General features: G+C 37.3%; 1 protein-coding gene across 2 annotated transcripts in view; it reads right to left on the bottom strand.

Moving 5' to 3' along the window:
• The window catches only part of ANKFN1 (ankyrin repeat and fibronectin type III domain containing 1), a 68,970-nt gene extending 46,622 nt beyond the window's left edge, over positions 1 to 22,348 (bottom strand). Inside the window, exons 1-5 of one of the 2 annotated variants that reach the window (XM_075518933.1) lie at positions 22,245 to 22,348; positions 15,796 to 15,997; positions 8,314 to 8,524; positions 3,628 to 3,822; positions 2,019 to 2,132 (exon numbers count right to left, since the gene is read on the bottom strand). In XM_075518933.1, the coding sequence (XP_075375048.1) occupies positions 2,019 to 2,132; positions 3,628 to 3,822; positions 8,314 to 8,524; positions 15,796 to 15,981 (706 nt within the window). In that variant the 5' untranslated portion in view covers positions 15,982 to 15,997; positions 22,245 to 22,348. Of the gene's footprint in view, positions 1 to 2,018; positions 2,133 to 3,627; positions 3,823 to 8,313; positions 8,525 to 15,795; positions 15,998 to 22,244 lie in introns of those variants that run through there. The other variant, XM_075518932.1, reaches the window with a different exon arrangement.
• Between the last annotated feature and the right edge of the window lie 2,939 nt (positions 22,349 to 25,287).

Below are 25,287 nucleotides of genomic sequence, written 5' to 3'. Positions count from 1 at the left end.
CGAAAGTCACCAAAAGGAGCTATTAATGATCTTTCTTTTTATCTAACCATAAATATGCAAGTCTCCTGGGATAAAGGATTTAAAAAGAACATTCTGGCAAAACTAACTGTCAACTTGATAAAGCATAAAATGATCACCAGTGAGGGTAATTCAAAATACAACAGCAATCCTACCTAGTCTGATTAGAAAGTTAGGTCAGGTTAGATTAAATTTCTCTGAATGTTGTGCTCACCAAAAAGAGGACAGAATTGACATGGTGCAAAACAGACTCAACCCAAATGATTACACAAGAAAAAACACTACAACCTTTAGAAAATGATTTTTTAAAATCAATTCTATTTGGGAATTTGCTTTACTGTGAAAATATCAACAATAATTATAATTAGAGTGTGGACAATAGTTCAGGGTTGTTTAAAATACGCGTATTACAAAGAGCAAGCTGATATTTTCAAGAGAACTTAAGTGTTTTAGGAGCCTAAGTATTGTTTTCACAAGTAAATCAGGCAGTAGGAAGCCCTTAAATGAAATTTAGTTTCCTGGCAACCCAACCCGTTGCTGAAAATTAGATTTAGGCTTCTACAGGGCTTTGATGTTTTTGAAAATCACACTTCCTGCAGCACTGCACAGCTGACTAGGTGTAATACAGTAATTTACCCTTCTACTGAAGGCTATCAGGAATGGAATCACTTTGATGGCTTTAGTGATGTCTGGGAGGTTGTGTTTTTTTCTTACACTATAAAAAAATTTTTTACTGGGCATAGCCAGTGATGACTGGAATCTCTGACCAGAAGCAGGGGGAGGAAAGAAAGAGAGAATCTGCCTTTTCCAAAATAAACTCATGCAGTCCTTTGGGTGCTTGTGCTTGATGCCAGTGGAGCCTGTGCACCGGCATGTCCCACCTTCAGAAGAGCTCCATGAGCTATCGGACCCTTGATGGACTGGGGCTTTCTGAATCTCTCCTGTTGAAGCAGTCCCTGTGACACCCACACATGGAAGCATGAAACAGACTGCCCCACAACACGGCCATTATGGTTCTTGCTATGTGGATGGAAATTCAAGGTTCAAGTACCTCTCAAATGAGTTTTTAATTATTAATACAAAGAAACAAACACAACAGGAAACATTAAGAGAAAAACAGTGGGAAATAACTAAGAGGACTTTCAGGCTTCCCACTCCTTGACTCCCCTGGGCCGGGCAAAGAAGGCCTCAGATCTTCAGCACAGTGCTTTTCAGTCCCTTGACCTGTGGAAGGACTCAGGCTCCCACTGGAAGATGGATGCTGCAGATTGCTGCACTTAACACTGAATAACTTACTGTTCCAAACATTTTAGAAAACCTGGAAGTTCCTTGAAGCAGGAAATTTTAAAATTTCTCATTTTTGTTCTAATCTTCAAGAAAACTTTTTTTTTAGTGTTGGAATTTCCTGTGGAACAGAAATTCTGTTTTAAAACCATTTCTATTCAACAGCGCTATTCAGATGGAAGCATTTTCCTATTCATTCCACTTTGCAACTAACTGGTGCCACCCCAAATGTATTGCTCTTCCAAGAATGATGTGGCAGCTCTGGAATAGCTAATTAGTTGGGCTGTATGATGCCTCTGCCAAAAGTTTCAGCTTCCAGAGGCATTCCTTTAAGGAATGGTGGTGTGGGTTTGGCATTTACAAGGATACACATGGTTTCAGGAGCCCACAGGCACCAAAAGTTAGCTTGTGTTTTATAACTGCTCATCTCAACCCAGTCGTTGAGCCGATGTCCTAACCACAGTGAGTCAAGCAAACTTCTTCAAAGCGCTCATGGAGAAAGCTTTTGGTTAATTTATTTTTCTTTTTTAATAAAAATTTTGTCTTGGGGAATCTTTTATGAAAATTCCACTTCTACAGCTATTAACTGGGAAAGTAATTAAATTCAAACATTACTAGCATTGTAATATAATCTCTTGTAGATAAATACCTTTGTCACTTAGCCCTCAAATTTTTGTACATTGTTAAGGTAAATGAAAGATGTCTAAATCCAGTACCTTTATACTTGGTCACCACAGCTGAGTTGACACTCAGAGGTTCTTGGAAGGTGACAGTGAGTGATGTACTGCTTGTTACCATGAGACAGACATTGGTTGGCGCCTCAGGGGCTCCTGGGAGAGAAGAGAAAACATCAGCTCTTCAGCACAACAAATCCTATTCAAACAATGTTTCTGAGTCTTCAAAGAACCCACTGAAAATCACCCTGCAATTGTGAGCTTTGGGTTGTAGGTGTTTGTGTTCTCTGCCTTTTGAGCATTTTAATTAGTGCCCCTGCTAACAATATCCTGCAGACACCATTTGTTTCTATCATGGTTTTTGGCTCCTTTCAGTTAAAAATATCTTCCTGCATATATGTAACCCAATAAAACAGATTCATGCTAATTATGTCAATGAAAAGCCCCTATAAATCTCTTGGGGTGGGTAGGAGGAGAGAGAAAGGGCAAAACCACAAAGAGCTAATTAAACCTTTATGGTTTCACTAACAAACTCAAATTTATCAAATAACAGAAAACATTTTTACATTATTGTGATTCAGAAATTGCAAATTCCACAAAGGTTTCAGTGTAGTAGTTCCAAAATACAGTTGTCAGCTGAGGCCTAATATCTTTTTTTTTTTTTTTTTAAAAAAAGCTTAATTCACAGAATATCAGACTCAATTCAGAAATCAAACACAAAATGTCATGACTTACTGCTGGGATTGGTTTAAAAAATCATTATATTAACTTACACTACTGCTCTATTTCCTGTATGTAGTATCTAATACAAGGAGCACTACATCTGTCTTGAAGAAATAATCTTAGAATACAATAAATTTGAGAAAATTATTTTTAAGTACATTTATGTAAAGATGGTTGTAAAAACGTTAATGGCAAGGATTGTATTTCATTGAATAGGATACAGCTAAAAGATCTACATGTGAAACAATTCAGCCCTGTTTACACCTTCCCATGGGCCCAAATTCACATTTACTTTGGGTACAGACTCACTTGTACAACTGTTTGAAGTGACCCAATCTGTGACTACGCTGATGAAATGTTATATGTGGATGCCAAAATTAAGATTAAGTTTTCACAATTTCTATATGTAAAATGAAATTCCATTGCTTGATCAAATGTTTAGAACAACTCTATTCTAAAACAGAACACATTTTTAAAAATAAATCAAATTACAACAGAAAAAAGGCCGGTGTCCCCATCCCTCTTCCTCCCTATTTATATATTCTTTTCTAATAATCCTATTTTAAACTCTGAGCACATAAAATAAGATCCAGGAGTAAACGTGAAGAGAAATAAGCAGGACAGAATCATTAGATCCTGAACCAAGAGTTGGGAGGTCTCAATTCATCAATTTTATGCAGCCCACTCCTGAAAGAGCTATGTGCTTGTTGCTGTCAGATATTTGGTCCTCTATTGTTCTAACATCAATTTCCTTCTCATTCATGGGAAGGCCATTTAGTCATATGCCTCAGTTTTCCCACCCTAACATTCATCTGCTTCACAGCAGTGTTGTGAGGATCAGTGAGTGAGAGCATCTTTGCTCAACAAAGGCAGAGTGTTCTCAGTTGCAGAGTTCTTGTCTTGAATTTTGCAAGTACTTTCTACTTACTAGCATGCTCGTAGCCTGCCTTCATGCGCTTGTATAGCCTGTATCTCCATTCCCATGCTTTTAGTTGCTTCTCTTTTTCTGTGTTGTCTGTACCAAGGCCTTCATTCATCACTTGTGCAGACAATTCAGTAACTCGCTGCTGTGCTTCCTGGACCAGTGTACTCAGATGCACTGACCTGCTTTCCATGTTAACAACTACCAAGAAAAGGGAAAAGTAATTGCTTGGTGGACTTATGTGACAAAATTCTGGCCTTACGCATTCTGGTATAACGCATGTAAGGTCAAATCCTTGAACACTCTGCCTTCCAGCAGTTATCTTGTCATCAAGTGGACTAGAGGATGCCAATTTATACCACTTAGGGATCTGGCCACTTAAATGGGATTAACGACATGAATAAATTGAGCAAATTTTATCTTCCAATATTTCTCATATGCTTAAAAATGTCTTAATTAGACTGAAATTGCATATATGTTTTAAGTTGGTGGAATATTAAAAACGAACTAAAATAATAAAGCATTTGGTTTCTATCCAGCCCCTACTTTGCCATAAGATCGTAATCTTTCCTAGAAAAAAAGAAGGTTTTACTGGTTATAAACATGCACAATATATAAATCTCTACAAGCGAAGGAAGATCTAATTGGCAAACTTAAGAATGAGAGTTTTGTGCCTAAGGGCCATGGCTTGTATAGAATGGATCTCTTTCCAGGTTTTCTTTATGCCACAATTTTGCCCATGTAATATCTAATTAGTCCTCTGACAGACTGGACAGATAGCGAGCAGCTTGACACATGGAGATTTTGTTTTTCTCCAGTGCTCAGAATAATTTTAATTTGATGTTTAGCAGTTCAGATTGCCTGTATGAACTACTGTGTGCTACATAAAGGTGAAAATGAAGATCGCATAGGTTATAAACTAAAATAGGTTTGATTTTCGCCCAAGTCCACAAGACTACCCTAAACCACCCCTTGATTATACAGTGAAATGTGGTGAATCAAGCCCTATTTTCAGAAATGCTCTTAGCCTGAAATTGTTCAAACTATTTGCAGTTTATAAAATAGGACTTGTAAAGGTGTTTAATCTGAAAGGAAATGCAACCACTGATCTGATGTTCAATATGCAGGAAATAGTGTACAAGAGAAGGAATTCTGAAATCACAGAAAATAACTTTTCTCTGGTGTCTGGTATTTTTGCAGAAGAGCTCCGAGATAGTCTTAATTTAAAAGGCCCCTATTTACGGAAAACACTGCCCTAGCACAAGCAGCTACTCTTGGCAGTGATGGGGAGTTGCTATGTAGGGACAGCCAGGCTCTTGGTTTCCCTAAGGTTTTGGAAGGAACAGCCTGAACCTTGCACAGGATGCACCGATCTTGGATACACCAGGAGCAGTAGACATTTCTGAAAACATCAAACTGTACCCCATAAAGGACCAAGACTCTGACAGGTTTTTGACATCAAAACACCACATGAGCAAAGATGTCTGTGCATATGAATGTGTTATTCCTAAACTGGAATTGTGGGATTATGTGAAGTCCAACCTTCTTGTTCAAAACAGGGTCAGCTATGAGGTCAGACCAAGTTACTGGGGGCATTACCCAGGCTGGTCTTGAAAACTTCCCAGGATGGAGGCTTTACAACGACTCTAGGCAACCTGTTCCACTGCTTTACTGTTCTTATGGTGAAAAAGCTGTTTGTTTTATCCAGTCTGAACCTCTCATTTTAACTTTTGCCCTCTGTTTCTAGTAACAGCGTCACAATCGAAGTTTAGTGAAATCTAAGAATAACCCTACATACTGATGTGAAAAGTGCCATGGGATCTTTAAAGCCACAGGAGGAGAGCAAAGAATTACTCAACACCTCTGACATCCAAAAGGTTGTTTTTGAACAATGTTTGTCTCTAAGACTTTGCTTTCAGAAGCTGGCTTGAAGCCATCCTTCTTGAAGTTTGATAATTCTTCATATGGCCATCAGAGACATATGGCCAGGCTTACTGGAATCTGCTGGTATCCTCAGAACTGCCTGTTTACTGGGAGGCCAAAGGTGATACAGTTTCCTGGATCCATGCCTACAATAAGCATGCAACACATCTGATAGCACAACAGGACTGAGGAAGGAGATTTTATGTGCCAGAACTTCAGGTGATTGAGAACTGGCACTGGTTCAAGTTCTCACTAAGGATCTGGCTCTATCTGTTTAATCAAGATTCTGATCCACAATTGTCAGGTCTTGGAAACAAGTCCAATCAGCCACTGGAAATTTTAATCTTATTTTTATTTGGGTTCACATGAACAAGACAAGCCAAACCATGAGTATATGATAAATAAGAGTAACTGAAAAGATAACCCAGTGGACTTTGCCTCCTCCCCAACTAAATTAATATTTTAAATGCTGTACTCTCTGATTTTACTTACTTTGTGTTTAAGAGATGTTGGGTTCCTGTTAAGATTTATAGAGTCTGAGCTCCATGTGGAAAAGGATATCATAGTTTTACTTTCTATTGCTTTATCTGCTGTTGTTCCTATTCCAGGCAGAAATCCAGGTGATACAGATGGAAGCTATCTATCCTCCAGATCCTCTTTTCTACAGCATTAGATTAGGGGCTATAATGAGATTTCAGCTGGATCACTATGGCTAATATAGTGGAAGACCAAGAGTTTTCTCTGTAGGAAGCTTTCTGTGTGCACTTGGAGTGGGGAATTCCTCTACCTTGCAGTCTCCCAGATCTGTGCATCTGTCCTATACACTTCCAATCAGATTAAGAGATGCTTGTGTCCTGTCCCAAATTTTACCTTGACATCCCCTCCCCTCCCACTCAGCCTGGGGAAGTCTTGCTCAACTGCCCACCATAGAGAAATGAAAATGCTCCTGCTGCATGCTGGATCATGTTCTTGCAGCCCTGAGATCATACAAACAGAATGGATTTCATTCTAACAGGGTTGGTTAAGTACAGAAAGCAAAACAGAAAGACTAGAGAAAATAGAAAGTGACTGCTATCAGTTCCACAAGAATGAAGCCACATACAAAGATGCTGTGAAGCTTTGAGTGCTGAAAATAACTTTTTACATTTTGCTCTCAAGTAGCAACTGTAAATCCTTAAGGTAAAAAAACCCAAACCAAACAATCATTTGCTTTTTATTGAGAATGCTTCATCCATTATTTCAATCAGAAAAACTAAAAATCAAGATAAGTGAAGTGGAAATTTGGTGGCTATATTTTGAAATGGAAATGAGGTGGTTATATATTCATATTCTCTGTGTTCATAGGCATGTTTGCATTAATTACAGGAAATGAATACTAATTTATGATTGCCCCTGCTCGCCATCAGACTGCATTTATTTACAGATGAGGTCAATGAAAAATTAGTTTAGTCTTTTTTACTGCTGTTTAGAACACTCAAGACTGTGTTTTCCTCTAGATTTGTCATGGTTAATGAATGTTGCTTCAGCAGTCAATCATGTACTCTAAATGCTGTCACACTTTTTTTTAAAGCCTCAGTCATGAACCATGACAGAAAAATAAACAAATAAATATAAAACTAAAAAACTCTTTTCACTGAGCAGCTACACTATGCAAAAATCTCCAGGGAAGGTTAAAGGAGGCCAGAATAAATGATAATATAAGTGCTGTGGACATAGAAAAGCAATAAAGGTGTACCAACACTGAGGGTCTGGCAAAAAATCTCAACACACACACGCACATGCACACACACTCTCCAGTGAAAAAACTGGCAATGTTAGTAGCCTCAAGGTGCAATTTCCTGGAGCACTGAGATTGACATGCCAGCACTAAATGTTGTTAATTTAACTAACTTCAAATTAATGGCAGAGTCTGCAGTGGCCGAACCCCTCAAACACAGTCTCATTATAGCCTTGCTGGGAATGTCCTAAATATAGGCATTGACAGTTTAAAACAAATTCACATACATTGGTGTATTTTTAGACATAAGTAAGGCGTCAGAGTTTGTGTCATGGTATACGGTTGATTAATTGGGTTGGTAAGTCACCCTCCGACCCACAAATTGTGCATAAAAATGCCCGTGAAGGAATACAAAGGAGTTTTACAACTACAATATGTAATTATAAGCACTATTGGTATTCCAGTAAATTGAGAAGGTCTGTTTTGTGTTTAGATTTTCTCTGGTTCTGTAGAACTTTGAAATTCTCATTTAAGTAGCATTTGAGGCCATTTGAAGACTAGGAGTGAGGAGTCTGTGGGTAATGGAAATGATAGATGTCAACACAACCTGTCTCCTGAAGGCAGCATAGCCCAAATCAAAAGGATAATCAAAATTAACCAAAGTCTAGACAACGCATTGTCCTTTCATTTTTGATGACAAACTCCATATTTCAGACCATAATCTTTGAATCACTCACTCAGTTCCTGTGTCCATGTTTTTAAAGTTTTTTTCTCAGTATTGATATTAACTCAACTGCCCCAGTGTTAATCACATTAGAAGCTCAATGTGATTCATCAGTTAGTACCTGACATAGAGAACAAAAAAGATCTACTGAGCACACGCTCAACAAGCAGATATTGCTGCAAATGTCCTCCAGCACTGTGGCACTATTGCTGGTATAATCATCTTTATGATAAAACCAGCCAATTTTTGTGTGTAATGTAATTAAAAACAGCAGCAAACCTAATCTCCTACAGACAATTATCTAAGTCAGTTCGTGTTCTTTACTTACAGTGTGGGCTTTCCTTTGCCCCAACGTGTAGAAGGGTCCTAGCAATAGGGACGTTGTTTGTCAAAATGGCAATATCCAAAGGAGTTAGTCCCTCACTGTTTGGTGTGTTCAGGTCCAGTTCCTCCAGTGTGTATTGATAAAGAAGAATCTGAACAGCATCCAGATCTTGCTGTTCTACGGCCTCAAACATAGCTTCATTGCACTGGAAATTCTGTGTATCAATAAAAACAGAAATTCAGTAAAACTTTTCAAATGTCAGTGTTTTAAAAATAAATTGAGAAAATTTGTGTTTTGTGAGATTGCTATAAAATATTGATCCTCCAGCCCCAGCTTAGGTTCAGCTAGAAACATGGAAATTGTTTGCAGCAAAACTGAGCTTGGTCTGCCTCTGGACTTGTGTGCTTGAACTTGCTTCAGGTCTGTGGGAAGATTCAAGTGAGATTCAAACCCATGCAAAACAAACCCACACTTATTTAGACATCTGTCCTGTAATGAAACTGTATGAGCAATATTACATGTTTTCAGTGTGGAACCGGATGAAAGACTATGATTTTGGCAGAGTCTTGGACTACTGAGTTTTTCAAACTCAAAATTTAAAGTAAAAATCTACAAACTCAGGTGATCAAACTCCAACTCAAACAAGCTATTCTGGAGAAAAGCCTTCATGCCGCCAGTGGGAGCTAGTAATAGGCAATGTTCTTTCAAACACTTCAGTCATTTCTAGATGCTCATATTTTTGCATTTAACTTGAAACTAGAAGCAGCTTTGAAATGTATAATCCTTAAATAAAGAAGTAGAAATGAGACTGAAAAAATTGACTGTCCAGAAAGTGATGTGTCTGAACAGCAGAAAACACAAGCAGCCAAAACCAAGAACATACATGGCACCGACTCTCAAGCAGGGAGAACCACTGAATCTTTTCCTTACCAATGTCAAGGAGATAAAAGAATGGTATAATACCAAGAAACTTATCGTTTCTTAATTGAGCTGAGGAGAAGCAGGTGCAGGAGAGTAGCATGGCCTGCAGGTTTCTGTTATGAGAACATCTTTCTAGAGCCTACAGTAATGACATGTTATTTGCCAAGTTTCTTTAAATTCTCTCCCAGTGTACCATTGCCATAATTACCCAATAGGTTTTTTTTCCTCTTAAGAATGAATTAGTAGAAGCAAGAGGCCCAGCTAAGCAAGGAGGGCTCGGCATGTGGTCATGTAAAGGAACCGAGATCTATGTAGACATATTGTGTCAATGGGCATACTAAAGAAATGCATACATAAGAAAGCAAGCGATCCAGATACATGATGTAAACTAGCTTCCTGTCTCCTGAAACCCACATGGAGGAAACACAGAGAAAATTCTTATATAATGATGTATTCTTTATGATATGAAATAAATATTGAATTGAAACTGTCTTCTACTGTGATTAGAAATTAACATTTCAGCCACATCAAAACTTCATTTTCTTTTTTAAATTTATGTAGTTTTATTTGGCATATCCCCGTCCAAGTTCTGCTCTCAGTGAAACAACACTTTCTGAAAGAGCACTGATCTGCTGCAACATCTTTTGTCTCCTCCTAATACACGTAGACTAATGGTTTGCAAGCAGTTCTGAAAACTAGAGTTTACAGCTGCGCCTTGGAATTTGATCAGTTCTACAGGTTTCTTTCAGTTGTGCTTGAAGTTAAAAGTGTCTCAGAAATTCTCAGGCCTGACAGAGATCTTCTGGTATACTGTTTTGCATGTGAAGTATTGGTACCACACTAAGAAATTGCAAAGATAATGTTATCTTAAAGTTTTAATATGGACCCCACCTATGCTGAATATTAGGGATCAGCAGAACAAGAAGACAGATGTACATGAGATGATCTTTACCCAAAATTGTCAATATAGAGAAATGAGATACTTATGTTAGATGGCTATCTATGGATGAGACGAACTATGCAGCAATAAACCAAATCTAGGAGAGTAGTGCTGACTTGGGAATCTACCTTTTAGACGCTAAAGTACAAAAGATAGCTCATGCTGGAGAAATATTTTTTCTGTAGATTTCCATGCAGAATAAAAGACACTACTTAAACAAGTGCTTCATCAGAATGGGTCTCTGTCAAATTCTTGTTTTCAGATTCTTCTCTAGATTGTAAGAATCAGATTTAATTTCATTATCAAATACTTAGATCATACTTCAGTGTTAGGTGTAAGAGAGAAACAGTTGAATGGTAAGCAGCTAGATTTATCATTCTTTATCTACCCCTCTGTTCAAGGCAAAAAATTGTCTTTAAGGACATATACTGTCATTAGAGAGGGCACATATCCAGAAAATTTTAGAAAAGAGGCCAGTACATATTTCTTTTATTATAAGGTAAAACTTAAAAATGACAGAAATTTTTACTGCAATGCAGCAATATTTCTTTTCATGCCAGTAGCTCCACACATCTGCTGTCTTGCTTGTATAGCACCTTATCATCCTGAAATCAGAGATCTTACTCTTATTCTGGCATTTTGCCCCTACCCTGAAGGGATGAAGTGCTCTGGCTAGAAATTAAAATAATTTTAATTAATTTTAATTATAATTACAAAATATTTTAATTAATGGTATGATTCTGTATACATGCTATATGTCATCAACTCCCACTCAAGTCAATGATATGCATTTAACAGCTGTATGTCACTGTACTATGTACTCAAAATTAACATAAATAGATCATTGATGTTCCACCTAAAGAGGAAAAAAAAAAAGCTGTGCTCCTTCGCTCTTTGAAAATTCATTATTATGAATGCAGAACTGTGCACCGATAGACTGTTTTTTCATATAAATTATTAGAAATGCAAAATATATTCAGCAATTCTACAAAATATATATCAACATTCTAAGAAGCATTAATTTCATCACAGTTTACCCCCATTTCAAATTCTTTTTCTACTGATTTTGGAACTTCCTCTATACTGCTGTTTATGGAAATAAAGGGTAATTATGCTTCAGAAGCATCTGCATTTTGATCCAATCAGAAAACAAGCAAAATCATGTTACTCTTGTAACTGATCACAGCTAGGAAAATCTACTTATTTAACAGTAAATTCATAAAGAGCTTACTACAAAGGGAATTGGTTGAAGTTAACTGAATGACTACATTAGTTTCCATTTCTTTTAATTAAGTTCATTTTAGGAAACACTGGCTAACAGTCTGAGAGCAGAACAAAAAGATACAGCTGATGATATTACTCAATGACAGGCTTGTGGTGCTCACTTAGGACACGAAACTACGTACTTCTCGGTTCACATTTCCACTTCTGTGGCTCTGGGTACATACATGGTTCTCCCCTTTTTTGAAATCAGAAGAGTCATTGTCTTTTAATTGACTTCATGTATATGCATAGAAGCTAAATGAGTTAGCATTTGTGGAGTGCTGCCCTAAGTGCTTGATACCATTATTTGGCTTTAATTCCAATTTTGTGTGAAACTCAATAAATCTTGTATTACATCTCAGGAGTTTCTTGCATTTTATAAAACCAAAAAATCCCTGTTACATAATAAAAAAAAGATGGCTAACTTCATTATTACAGATGAAATTTACCCAATGATATGGCTGACAGAAACATTTGGCCCTTTTCGAATATATATATACACACACTTTGACAACAGATTTTACCTACCTGAATGATTATCGTAGAATTATTTTTAAAACTTTCATTTGAATTGTTATTTTTGGATTCAGTTATCAAGATTTAGACCTGCCTAGATGCCTTTGAAAATGCATCTTTGGATTTTTACTTGCCAAATGAAATACCTAAAGTATTTGTGAAATTTTGGCCTTAAGTAAATTGCTGAACAGAATCTAAGCACATGCTTAAGTTAATTCCTCATAAATGCTCTTGCCAGCTAATCTGTTGGCAAGAATGTTTCACCAAAAGGGAAAAAATAAAAGCAAATTTCTATTTCTTCATTTCATTAGAAATCTGATTGAAAAAGCTGCACTGATTTAAACAAGAAACAGAGCATGAATTTTATAAGCTACTTCATCCAAACCAAACAATTATGACACCAAATTGCAAATATCGGGTTTTCCAAATGAACAATTCAGACACAAGCAATAGGCTGAAATATGTTGGCAAGTCTTGTAACTTCAAAGAGTGTAAAAACACGGGAACTGTGATATGGCCTTTCTAACTGGGCATGTACACATCCCCCATCCACATAGCAGTGCGCATCTAACCATGCTATATCTATGTCAGTCAAAAAATATCCTGGTGAGACAGCAAAATATCTACCACATTTTCAGCCATGCCAGTAAATTGCCTGATTTGGAAGTCTGCATCGAGCCCAGCTCTCCAAGTCCAGAAGAACATTCTACACACCTGACCAACTTTTCCCCAACTATTTGCTTTCACACAGAAAACAGAAATATATTTGAAGATTATATAGTTTTCTGCAAAAAGCTCATTGTATTCTATGTAAAAGACTCTCTAGTATTGCAGCGTTCTTCAGACATCTGCAGCCCAGGGGTAAGAAATTCAAATAGGGCAAAGGCGTAGTATCTTTAGACCCATGTGCTCAATTTTAGTCCGGCTGGTATTGTCACAAATACTAACAAGAGCCTTCTGATTTCTGCCTTCATTTACATTTACTAGATAACTTTCTTCTGCTCTGAAAGACAAAACCATTGAATTCAAAGAGAAACTGAATCACATTTACAAGTGATCAGGTAAAGTTTAGGGGCAGTTTTTACATTGCTTTTTCCTTGACGCAGTCCTGCAGCCTCTAATCATTAGCTAGACAGCTGTGCTATGTGATTAATTTATTTAGGTGTTACTCTGATGCACAAATGTATATACTGAAAAGGACTACAGTATTGCTTTGCTGTAAGTAATAACCATGTTCCAGTAAGTGATTCAATGCTGGAGTGTTTAGAAATGCAATCTTATGTAGCTTAATTAAAATGAAGTGCCCCTTTCAAGATATTTGCTCTAGGTTTGACTGAAAAAGTCCACTATGTGCTACTGGAGTTGGAAAAAACGTTGAAGTAGTTTCTGCAAAGACTTGTTTTGATAAACATGAGTTCAAGAATAAAGCTATTTTGGGACATTGCTATGTCTGCAGCAAGACAACAATTTACTGAATGGAAAGTGTTGCACAGCAAGAGAGAATGGAAAGAAAACTCTTCACTAGCCAAAGCTGAAAGAAAACAAATTCTAACAAATGTTGTTCACTTGTCTGGAGACGTGATTTTAGTCATTGACTTTGCTCTGTAGCACAGACATTCAATGGTTAGAAAATACATCAGCTAGCAACTTGACCTGGAATATTTCCACCCCTTCACTGATGGTTTCCTTGCTATTTATTTCTAGGGAAAACAGTGAAAACAACAGGCAGAACAGATAGAATAGGATCCAAAGGCTTTTGAGTTCAGTGGGAGCCTATTCACTGACTGCTGTGGACACCAGCTCAGACCCAGGCTGGTAATACCTAGAGGTACCTATACTCACTGTAGGTCAGCAGTGACAAAAGCTTTGTCATTCCCATGACAGTGTAGTGGCTTGGGGGAAACAAAGTTAGCACAAGTAAGTCTATATCCCATTAAACCACCATCCACATCACAACGTAAAATCGAGTCTCCTGATTATGATTACTGATTGAATAGGCACTCCCACTACCTGACACATCTGGACTGAAAAGGGAGAGAAGTAAGGTTGTAAGTAATTAGCTCTGTAGATAGCAGAGGACTTGAGCCTCAGAAGCAGTACACTGTTCCTCAATCTTTAGGCTATGCTTATTTGCCATTTCTCTTCTCATTAGTTAAGTATGACAGAAGACCCCATATTTGAAGGAATATGTAATTTGAAGTGTATATTTAAATACTGGTCAGAAGATATGCTAACATACCGGCATTCAGTCAGTCTACATGTCAGTCTGCTCTGGCATGGTCCCCAGCACTAGTTTATCCTCCTTTCTTTCACTTGCTTAGTCACACACAAGCTTGCAATTGAAAACAAAAAGGTGAGAAAAGATAGTGGCTGAAAAATTCATCCAAAAAATCTTTTCCCACAGCTCATACTTACAGGCCCAAATTCAAACGATCCTTACAAACTGAAAGCATCTGGAAACCCACTGCCTCAAAAGCACAGCTGTTGGCTACTATGCAAAGGCTGTTCTCCAGCTATCAAGCCCTGTTTGAGTTTCAGGCTTCTCCTGCAAAACAAAATCTATTGGCTCTGGCAGAGCTGAGAGGAAGGCGCCATGATCCCCTGCTTCCTTCAGGACATAGTCTTTCTTCACAGGAGAGAAACAACAGTCTCTTGACTTTCCAATGCACTAGAGCTACATTTCAGCTTAGGTCTTCTATGGCTCCTCTGATTTCAAGAAAGGAGTGATCCTAGGGGATAGGATCATTGAATGGATTTTAAAATTATTTTGAATTCTTGCATTGATTCATATAATTTGTCTTATACATAACAAAGATTTGTGAGTGTTAAAGGAGTCTAGAGTGTGCTTTTTCTTCTGACAAAATGTAACATTTTTATTATCTGGCCCAACCATATTCAGAGTTTAGTCCTGCACTGCGCTAAGCATCTGCTTTAGTGCAGCAGAGTAATGGTTCCAAGAGGTGTCTCCGGGCACATTCACAGACACTGTCATAAGTCAATTGCTCTTCAGAAGTGGAAAGGAACTCTTTCCCTCAAAATAATTCAGAGGAGAAGTTGAAGGATGTGTCTGTTCTTCCTACTTATGGAAAAGGGGAATTTATTTTGTTTTGGCAATATCAACAACAGGTTCATCTTCCTCCAGCAAATATAAAAGATTCTGTTGTGCACTGAACTTACACTGTGCTATTATTTCAGGGACGTAGTCCATTCTTCAAAATGTATGTGCCGGAGGTTATGTAACTTCACCAGCACTGGCATAAATAGGAGCACCTGTGAGTGTTAAGTCCAGCAGGTGTTTATATGCTTTCCTGTACTGGCACCAGAGTGCTTGGCTGTGTTCTGTGACTAGGGTAGGGTACCCAGGCTAGACTTCTTCATGTGTGATCCCCTTTTTCCATGGTCTTATCTATGGACCATCACCACAGTCTGTGAACAACCTCGTATTTATCTGTCACAGCATGTAAGTTCCACTTGCTCTGTTATTTGAAAAAATGGGAACTTCTATTGAAGTCACCTTCAGTTTTCTCAAAATACTTTTCATTTCTTGTAAGAGGAACACTTGTGTGTATATATTTAGTCCACATTTTATCACATTAATGCCAAGTTAAGACCTTACTCCTAAAATAAAGCATCATCACTTGAGTAAGGTAGCTTTCCTTTAGCCTTCAAGAAGGTCAGACTTTATTTTGACACAGGATCATAAATGGTAAGTCTGGGAAGAATGTACAGCACTGGTCAGGGAACAGAAAAAGTGAGGTGCTGAAATTTGTACAAATAAAAAGCAAACCGATTAAGGAGATTAATAGGACAGTAAATTGGCAATTTGATAAATATATAGTAATTACCATTGAGGTCTTACGGAGACTGAGCCGGTCAGATCGAGCTCTGAAATATGCTTCGTCAAAGGACGTATGACTCCCCTTAAGCTTCTCTGACAGGTTCCGATATAACCGCTTTGCAGCATTTGGAGAGGATGGCACACTGTTCTTTTTAGTGTGGAGGAGACTTAAGTTATGCATTTGCTGTGTCATTGTCAGCTAGTAGTTTCTAGAAGAAAAACAACAGCTGTTTAACAAGGTTTTGCTACACTAACATCATTGATCAGAACTGTATCATTGAAACACACATTGCAAGACTTCTGTGGCAAAAATCGCTTTCATGCACACAGTTTTTGAACACTCAGAAGCACATTTTGGGCTTTTTCAATGGCAAATTGCTCCTTATGAAATTAGTCCCATGGATATCTATGGGGAGAGAGAATTAAGGATGGAAAAATAAAACAGACCGCTTCGGAAATATTTGCTAATTTGTAGGAGAAGGGGTTTTATTTAATGAGGGAAATGGCCTTTTGGCAGATAGAGTTCTGGTAATACAGGTGTCAGAAATAATGGCACCCAAATGTAAATATTACTATACAATTTTGATAACATGTACATAATCTGCGTTTTGTCAGTACAATGGTTTCTTAAAACAAAACTGAAGCAATTGAGAGGAAAAGAAAATCTGATTACAGAACACAATGCAGGACAGAATTTTTTAACTGGTCAAGTGACTTAAGTTTCATACAAGTACAACTGTGGCAAGACAGATGCTTTATTTCCCACATTACTGTCTGCTAGCAAACTCCGTGCTCCAAAAGCATGTGACATTTTCAGTTGGGTGGGTGGATTCTCTTTAGAGACTCAAAGCAGTATTTCTCACTCCAGAAGTATGGCTGGATTCAAAATACTTTGTCATCTCTGAACCCATCACAAGCTACTACAGAAATAATGCACAAACTTACATTTAATTTGCATCAAATGCTGACATGCTGTCATCCAAATGCAAGTCCATTGCTACAGAGATTGTTTTTTGTTAGAGTTTTGAGGAGCATTTGGCAGGGAGAGAACCTGCTCTGTGACCAAGACTTCTAAGGCATTATGTTTTAGCAAATAACAGCTGAAACACAGAAAACCTATTTAGGCTCTGTTGTAGGCATAAGGAGGCATATGTGCATTTTTAGTTTAAACTACCTATGGCCAACCAGTGGCCAGGTCATTGCAAACAAAGACCTTACACCCTATGTTTTACAGTTAAACTAATCTGTGATTTTAACTGCCGCTGTTTGCAGTTTCATACTGAGTAGTTTCTTCCCTCAGTTAGTGGACAGGTACTGGTTTTGTCCATATATTGTATAACTTTATCCTGCTCTGTGTTTCCCCTGTCCATTTAGACTACAAACTCTTCCAAGAGGGACTGCCTCCTCTCTCTAAGGCTGCCTAGCCTAATAGGATTTCCATATTATCTCATAATTAAACAATACTTTCTATGCTCTATGATTACAGTCATTTTTCCATATTAGGAAAAATTGAATTAATATTTAACTCTCTGGAAATACTTTATGTGGGAATAGTTTTGCCTTTCTGAAGGGAAACTAAGAATCAGATTTGACCCAACTGCAAGCACAGGAAACTATCCCCAGGGATCTCTGTAAGTGAAGAGGTGACGAAAATGCACAATTTCTTCACATTTCCTTTTTCCCTGCCAAGAGTATGTACACATTTATAAGACAGAATATCTCTCTAGAAGACCTCACAGTTGTAATAGTAAATCTGGCTATCCTTTCAGACTATCTTTTCCTGGAAATAAGCTTTAGGTTCTTTGTACTATGATACAAATCCTGTAACTTTCTGTTCTCATGGTCTCAGCCTGCATCTAAGCAAATCAGACTGAAGGACCAAACTCTAATAACTATTTACAATCATAAAAGCATTCTTTACTAAACACTCGCCCTGCTGTTGAGGCTGCTCTTTGGCATGAATTGGTCCCTAAGATTAAAGGCACCACCCAGGTCTCATAAGCTGTCTACATCTTCCTTTCTCATTTGTAAATTGCAGTGAAGCAGACATCCGGAGCACAAAAGTATCTGATTACAAGTAATCTCACATTTCTCCAAGCTCATGGGGTATTGAAGAGAGACCAAGTCTCTGAATGAAGGAAGACAGAGTCAACATAATGGTCATATGTGATGAGAAGACTTTGTTAGATTAGAACACAGTGTGTGCAATCAGGAGGGAATTACGTGAACTGCATCCCTGAAACTAATGTGCAAGAGTGGATATGATAAGAAACAAGCTCTTTGAAACAACATTACTACAATGATTTTGGACTGCTGTTCTCCGAGCTTATGGAAAAAAGGTAAAGTGAGGCTCACACAAGTGATTCATCCTGCCTTTTAATTATTACATGCATTTCCGCAGTGCCTAAAAGAACTAACTGAAATCACTGTCTCTTCAAATGAAGCATTTTATTCTCTGCCCCGAACAGTAAGCTTGCATAGACTAGATGGAAAGGCTGAGTGGAAGCCAAGGAACATAGCAAAATATGTTTAATCAAAGTCTCTGTCATGAGAAGTTGCTTGTTAATGTCAAACTAGAGCATAACACTAAAATTATGATCACCAATGCCAACTCACAAATGTTCCAGACATGCCAGAATTATTCGGAACCATGTGCTGGAATCAGTGTGAGTTAGGCTTTACTGTATGGAAGTTGCTGGTAAGTGTTGAGTTTTAATATTGGACAAACTTAGAAGACAGCCTTTTGTTTTACAGATGCATCCGTGGAACAAACCATTTGGGAGTATAAACATGAAATATGATTCTTTAAGGTGGTCAAAAGATTTCATTCACAGCTGCCTCTGTTTAGCATAGCTTCAATAGTTCAGTTTATTTTCAGATATTTATTAAAAATAAGCTTAAGAAATAGCCGGTTACCCCCAAAGCTGATTACCCATCTTCCACTGTTCCATGTTATTAGTATTTCAAAGAAATTCAGCAATTTACTGAATATAATAATAGAATAATAATAATTTAATTATCAGTTACTTAGAGTAACACTTCCACAGTTTTTTTTAGTATATAGAGCTACAGATTATCCACATAAATTTCTCCTCTTACCTTTGTTTTCAAGAATTTCTTCCTTTCATCAATAAAGTATGGGTCAAGAATCAGTCCCAAATTGTGGATAAAAATAGGCCAATAAACGTTATAAGCATGTTTGTAAAGGAAGTTTCAATTTCCCAAAATCATTTGATTCCAAGAGTACAGTCATTGAACACCAAATACCACACAGTTAGTAGTAAATTCATGAGAGAGAGAACAATTTGCATTTACCACACAAACCTAAACATCATCAAGACGAGGACAAAAAAGAAGAGTAGACCCACCCAATACTTAATTCAAAGGGAGTTCAGCATACTCCACTGTGTTTGCTTTGGGACTGTATTTTTTTTTTCTATGAAAAGCAACTGGCTCAGCACCTCTGAGTGGCACAATATTACATTACATCCAAGGCCTCTTTAGGCCTCTATGCCAATATGGAAACTTACTGAGAAGCTGTGTAGACATTTAGTAAGTTTACATTAAATAAAAATTAGGCATATCTACTTAGTAGGACTTCTCATATCTATTGTGGTATTATTAAAACCACACAGGAATACCTGTTATTAAAGCTAATGTGGCTTATGCCTTTATCCGTCCTCCCTAGGCTGATAAAGTCTTCCCTCCATCTTGCTAGACCAAAATACCTCCTTGTTGACTTTAAATCCCTAAGTTATCTGTGGAGAGGACCGCCATTGAAGAAGAGCTGATCTTGGCTGGAGATCTTTGGTGTTGATGTGAAGAGGCATTTATTTATATTTAAAGTCATGCTTATAGAAGCTGTAGTCATGCTTATAGAAGCTGTAATCCTCAATACTCTTGAGGATTAAAATAATTACTAAAAAAGGAATTTTGCCATCCTGACTCCTAAAAAAACAGTCTCTACTCCAGCCTTCACTAATGCAGGAAGTGTATTTGTATCCATCTCCTTGAACTCGGTTGCCCACATCTTTCGCAGAATGTCTTGAAAGTCATCAAATTCAAGCTTTTCTTGAGAAGTAGAGATTTTCAGAATCCCAACTTTTTACAGAGAACAGCTTGACAGCAACATTTTCTTTTATGAGGAGATATTAACCTGAGCAAGTAAAGGAGAAGCACCTCTCAGTTTTTGAACAGTTTTCCAGGAAATCTGAGGGTTTGGTAGAGGTGTTCTAGTCACACATTTCCCGATACACATTCAAAACTCAGACAGTTTGCACATCAATTCTCTCTATTTCACTATGTAAAAAGAAATGAGGTTATCTAAACTTGTTACAGCACTCTAGGATGCTGGTGTAGTCTCAGGACCAAAGCTAATTTAGGTATCATTGGGCTGCTAGCCTATGTGTCCAACTCAGAAAAGCCTAGCAGCAGTTTAATACCAAGTCTGCTCAGGCCTGTTCCCCATGGCATGGGTTACTGTTCATATTGACTGTATCTAAATATAGTTTGACTCCAGCTATTACAATTCCTAGGGGTTGCTGGAGTCCTTCCCACCTTGATCTGGCCAATGAAACAGGACTTACATATTCAGAAGAAAACAATAGCGTGTTACTAACTGTCTAAACAATGACTTCCGAGGACAGTAACAATAGGGTGTCCATATTACGCATGGAAGCTTTTTCAGTACACAGCCAGAGCAGATCCCCAAGACTAACATTAATGTAAGAAGAGGACAGAATCTTTTATAATCTCATGAAAGTTTCTCATAAGTCAAGAGCAGGTGAGTCTATAGAGAAGCTAAGTGAACACTGTAAGAATTGCAGCTATTCAACAATAAAACAGATGGCATTTTTGCTATCCACACAGAATCAGTGCATCAAAAATGACTTGAAACATATAAATGTTTCCTGTATACTAACCATCAACATCCTAACATTGTGCATGGAATAAAAGCGGAACAATAAAGCAATAGCTGAATAATATAATGCAAATGAACTGCATTTTTTACCAGTGTACTGAAACAGCAAGATGCAAAACACTACTGAAGATTATTGTTCTTGACATGTTTTCTAGTCACATGCAAGGTACAAAATGAAAAAAGGTAAAGGTAAGCTGCATATTCTAGAAAACTTTCTGGAAGTATGATCTTATTAGGCTGTAGAAATGACTCCCGGGAGAGCAATGGAAATGAGATCGGGCAAAATCATGGGTAAAATGTATAATAAGAAATAAGGAAAACAAAGACAGCTCAATTCACATGATTCTGTGATTGAAAACTTACTGGTTTTTATTGGATGTTGGCATTTTATTTTTACAGACATGAACTATTTTGTAAGAGCAGTTTAAGGCTCCTTTAAGTCATTCGTTTTGGGTTTTTTTACAATCATGTCCTCACCTCACTGATCAGGTGAAACCCTGAAATGTGCATTGTATTGACTGAAATAACAAACCCTCCAACCGAAATGCACTTAACCTGAGGATATATCATTGTCACAACTAAAATTGTTGCAGTATACCAAAGACTAGCAGTTTAGAAACAGGTGATGTCCAGAACTGACCCATTTGAGATTTTCACCTATGGAAGCCTCTGCACATACCTAGCATAGGTCAGAACAAAATAAGGACATCTCAATATGGTTCAGAGTAGCCCCGTGTGATCTGGCTAACTAGCATTCTCAGCATTCTCACAGCAAGTCAAGAACTACAACAAGCAGCACATTACAAGGTTTCTCAGTAAAAGGCAGAACTAGACAGAATAACAACAGCAGCTCCCCTTTAACTAGTCATAATTAACAGTAGCTTGCATTTCCCAGAATTAAAAAACACAAACCAGAAGTCTTATGACAATGGTTCCAATAACAAATAACCTGACTCTCTGGGGAAACAGTTACTGCACTACCCTGGAAATAACCACCAAAGCAGTCTCGTCTGTGTGACTATCACCCTGCTATAACATGTACCAAACCAGTGATCAAAGTCTTCCAACACACATTTCATGCTGCACATACTGTAGCTTAATCTTTGTGATCAGATTTCTACTTGCACTTCTAAGTGCTGAAGTAACCATTTTATTCCCCAACAGCAGGGTGCTTTAAAAGTCAAATTCAAAATACAAATGGATATAAATTAATTACCCTTATAAAAGCTTTTTTTTAATTGGCAAATACTGAACTAGTATTCACGTCCTTTTAAAAACATATTGCAGACAGAGAAAAAAATCTAAATTATAGATCACTGTCTGTTGTATGTGGCACATATATGCTGCACTGTATAGACAGGTGCACTAGTAGGACACAGCATAGCTGTAAAAGCATTAACTTCAGATTTTAGGAAAACACAACAGCCAAGAAACCACTCAACACTATACGTATTCTTAAATATGTTTATGAAAGAATTTTAAACTTGAAACTAATAATTAAGAATATATGCATTAAATAGTTAAATTAGACTTACCAGCTTAGGCTATCCAAGGCAAAACGTGAACAAGTTGCTGGTAATTGTTCACTGTCTTCATTCAATGAATCACATTGGCTTTGCTGTCTCTGCTGGTTCAGCCTCTGGGCAGAATGAGTAAATCTCTTCCTTATACTGCATGAATGATCAGATATGAAAAAGCTTATTACTAGCAATTACTGAAGTCCAACATCACGGATAAGATCTCAGAGCAAAACAGTATTTAAAGCAAATAGTGTTGTATCACAGGTAAAACGTTTGGTGCCTTAACTCTATACCAGTTACTTGTGCAGCTATAGGAATGATTAATATATAAAGCTCTTGCCTCCGTAGTCAAAGATGCCATGACTTCTTGTATGCTTTTAGCTTGTTGTATCCCTTAAAATTGATCAGCAAACAGCATGCAAGTAGAAAAAATAATTTCTGCCAGAGTAAACAAAACGGCGATTGTAATTAATTTGCCGTGAAGTATGAGCAAAAAGACATTAATGCAGCCATCTTAAAGTACTTAGTTTTATGTTAAACCAATAAAAGGAGAAAAAAAAGAATCACAGTCCTACACTCAGTCCAGTAATGCATGTTGCATGTGATGTATTGTTTCTTCTTTCTTCAAGCAAGCTATCACTACAGCTGTCTGCAATCATAGCAACAAAGGCAGCAACCATATCCATAGCTATGGGACATCTGCAAGATCGTTTGAAAGCTCCCAGCCTGAATAGGTTACACTTAAAAAAGATTATTAAATTAATAAGAAAAACATATTTTATTGATGCCTACATTTCAGCTAAAATAGATCCTGTAATGTCTGCATTAAGAGCTTCCAAGACAGTACAACAGTGATATTTCAAAATATATTTTTTTTTACTATAGGGCAAAACCCACAAATGCTGGATCCCACAGAAACCCACAAAAATGTTACAAAGTCAGACTATGGAATAACTATACACAGCCATAGAATCCTAAAAATAGCATAGGTGATAAACAAAGATAAACAACAATCTAGAAACTGTTATCCTTCCTGGACAGTCCACTGGGTTAAATTCATATAACCAGAACACTCCAGTGTAACATCTGATAACAGAAAAAAGTTAAAACACACTAATTTCTGGGTCTGTCGTAGCCAATGATCATTAATACGTACAGAAAAGGTATTTTTAAATTGTTTTTAAAGGGATACCAGAGCTACTGTTACAGTCTGCTGAAAAAATTTCACTGGTTTTATTCAGACATAATGCTTGATTTTTGGAAAATGTTGGAAGCCTCCCAAAAGCTGGTGACCAGTCTGATTCTGCACCCTTCAAAACTCAGTTAAGGGTACTGGACCTCATACCAAATAGTGTCCTTTTGCCAAAGTAGCTGAAGCTAAAATCTAGTCCCGGGCCTGACATTTGTATGTCATGGGACTTGAACTTATTCTATACTTTTAAAATCAATCTGAATACAGAACAAACCATTTTCTGAGAGATTTTCTATATGCACATATGCACACATATATATGTGTGTGTATGTAAACATGCATATCCACACATTTCAAAGACATAAGAAGAATATAAAATGCAAGTACCTGCGTGTTTTGCTACAGCAGAGAATTACAAAGTGCTATGACAATATGCTATGCACAACATTCCTTCTCCTATACCGTGAAAATCACAGGCTATACATGTATAGGATTCCCTCTTTTGTTCTGCTTCTTCTAAGGATCATTCATCAGAAGGCTGCAGGACAGCTGACTGAGGTCACTGCTCCTTGCCAACAGGAGAAAGATTGGAAATCTTTCGAAAACCACCGAATACCTCTCTAACACTGGGATACTATCTGGAAAAAAAGCATGCTGAAAATCTGAAATGTCTAAATTAGTTAAAATTAAATGTAAGCATAAAAATTCCATTTTCAGTTCTGTGCTGAATAGGCATGATTCTTCTGAGTCAAAAATCCCTGATCAAGTGGTTTTGGTCTGTATAGACCCCATCTATGGAACTCACTTGTGAGGGAATTCTCAATTTCCAGCTGTTTTCAGGGGAAAAAGCTAAAGTTTACTGAAGCTAGTCTCTTCTTAAATATTTTCTAGCAATTTCTCATTGCGGGTCAGTGTTCCCCTTTGTCTCATTTGCTTTCTCCCTTCAGCTTGGTGGAAAGTAGACCTTTTGCAGTTGCCATTTCGATTTTTATAATGCTTAGTACTTCTCTGTTTCTACCCAAAAATTGTTTAGTAGAAGAGTAAAAGGCAAATGTTTTCTTGCCCAAGCTAGTTCTATGAAAGACAATTAGTTTATTTATATCAAGTAAACATATTTCTAATCTTCCTGTCATATGAATTTAAGTTCATTATTAAACTGTTCAAAAGCCAGAAGACATAAAAAAACCTCAGTAAGGTAAGAGAAGTAATCATAAATTTACCAAATTATAAAAACATGAAATTAATTACTAAAAATGGTGAATGAATGTGTGTAAATAAGTGCAAGAGGCACCTACATCTAGTTCTGGAAATGAAGAAGACTAAAAGTCCTACAGAAAACAAAACCCTGGATTTATGTTAAAACACATGCAAGTAGATCCGTTAGTCTGACCTTATACAGAAACCTGCATGTTCTTAGCCTTTGATGATTCCATTAGATGGCTCAAAGATGTCAGCCATTTATTATTTCACTTGCCTACATTTCATACTTATTAGTTGAACAGAATATTGTTTGCTGTACTGACACTACTTACTTAACCTATTGCGACAGATTTTCATTCCATGTTTGATCACTCTAAAAGTCTACCTACTTGCAGTACACATCATGAGCTGATTCTACAAGCTGTTGTTATTATTACTATTGCTAAAGCTGCGCATCTTTATGAAGATGTACGTTTAGCAGTACATTTCATTTAAAGAGGCCACCCAAGTTGACTGATTTACTGACGTTTACCAAAATGTTTACCCTGTATTGTTCTCAGCTTTATACACCACAGATAGTTTTAGCAGCCAAACAGCACACTGTAGTGGCCATTAACTCCATTTAGCAAATTCTGTTTGTGTCTTCTGGACACCGGTAACATTTCT

This window comes from Mycteria americana, chromosome 16 (assembly GCF_035582795.1).
Source record: "Mycteria americana isolate JAX WOST 10 ecotype Jacksonville Zoo and Gardens chromosome 16, USCA_MyAme_1.0, whole genome shotgun sequence".
NCBI lineage: Eukaryota > Metazoa > Chordata > Aves > Ciconiiformes > Ciconiidae > Mycteria > Mycteria americana.
The sequence above is the reverse complement of the archived record's forward strand: the minus strand, read 5'-3'. Positions and strand labels throughout refer to the sequence as shown.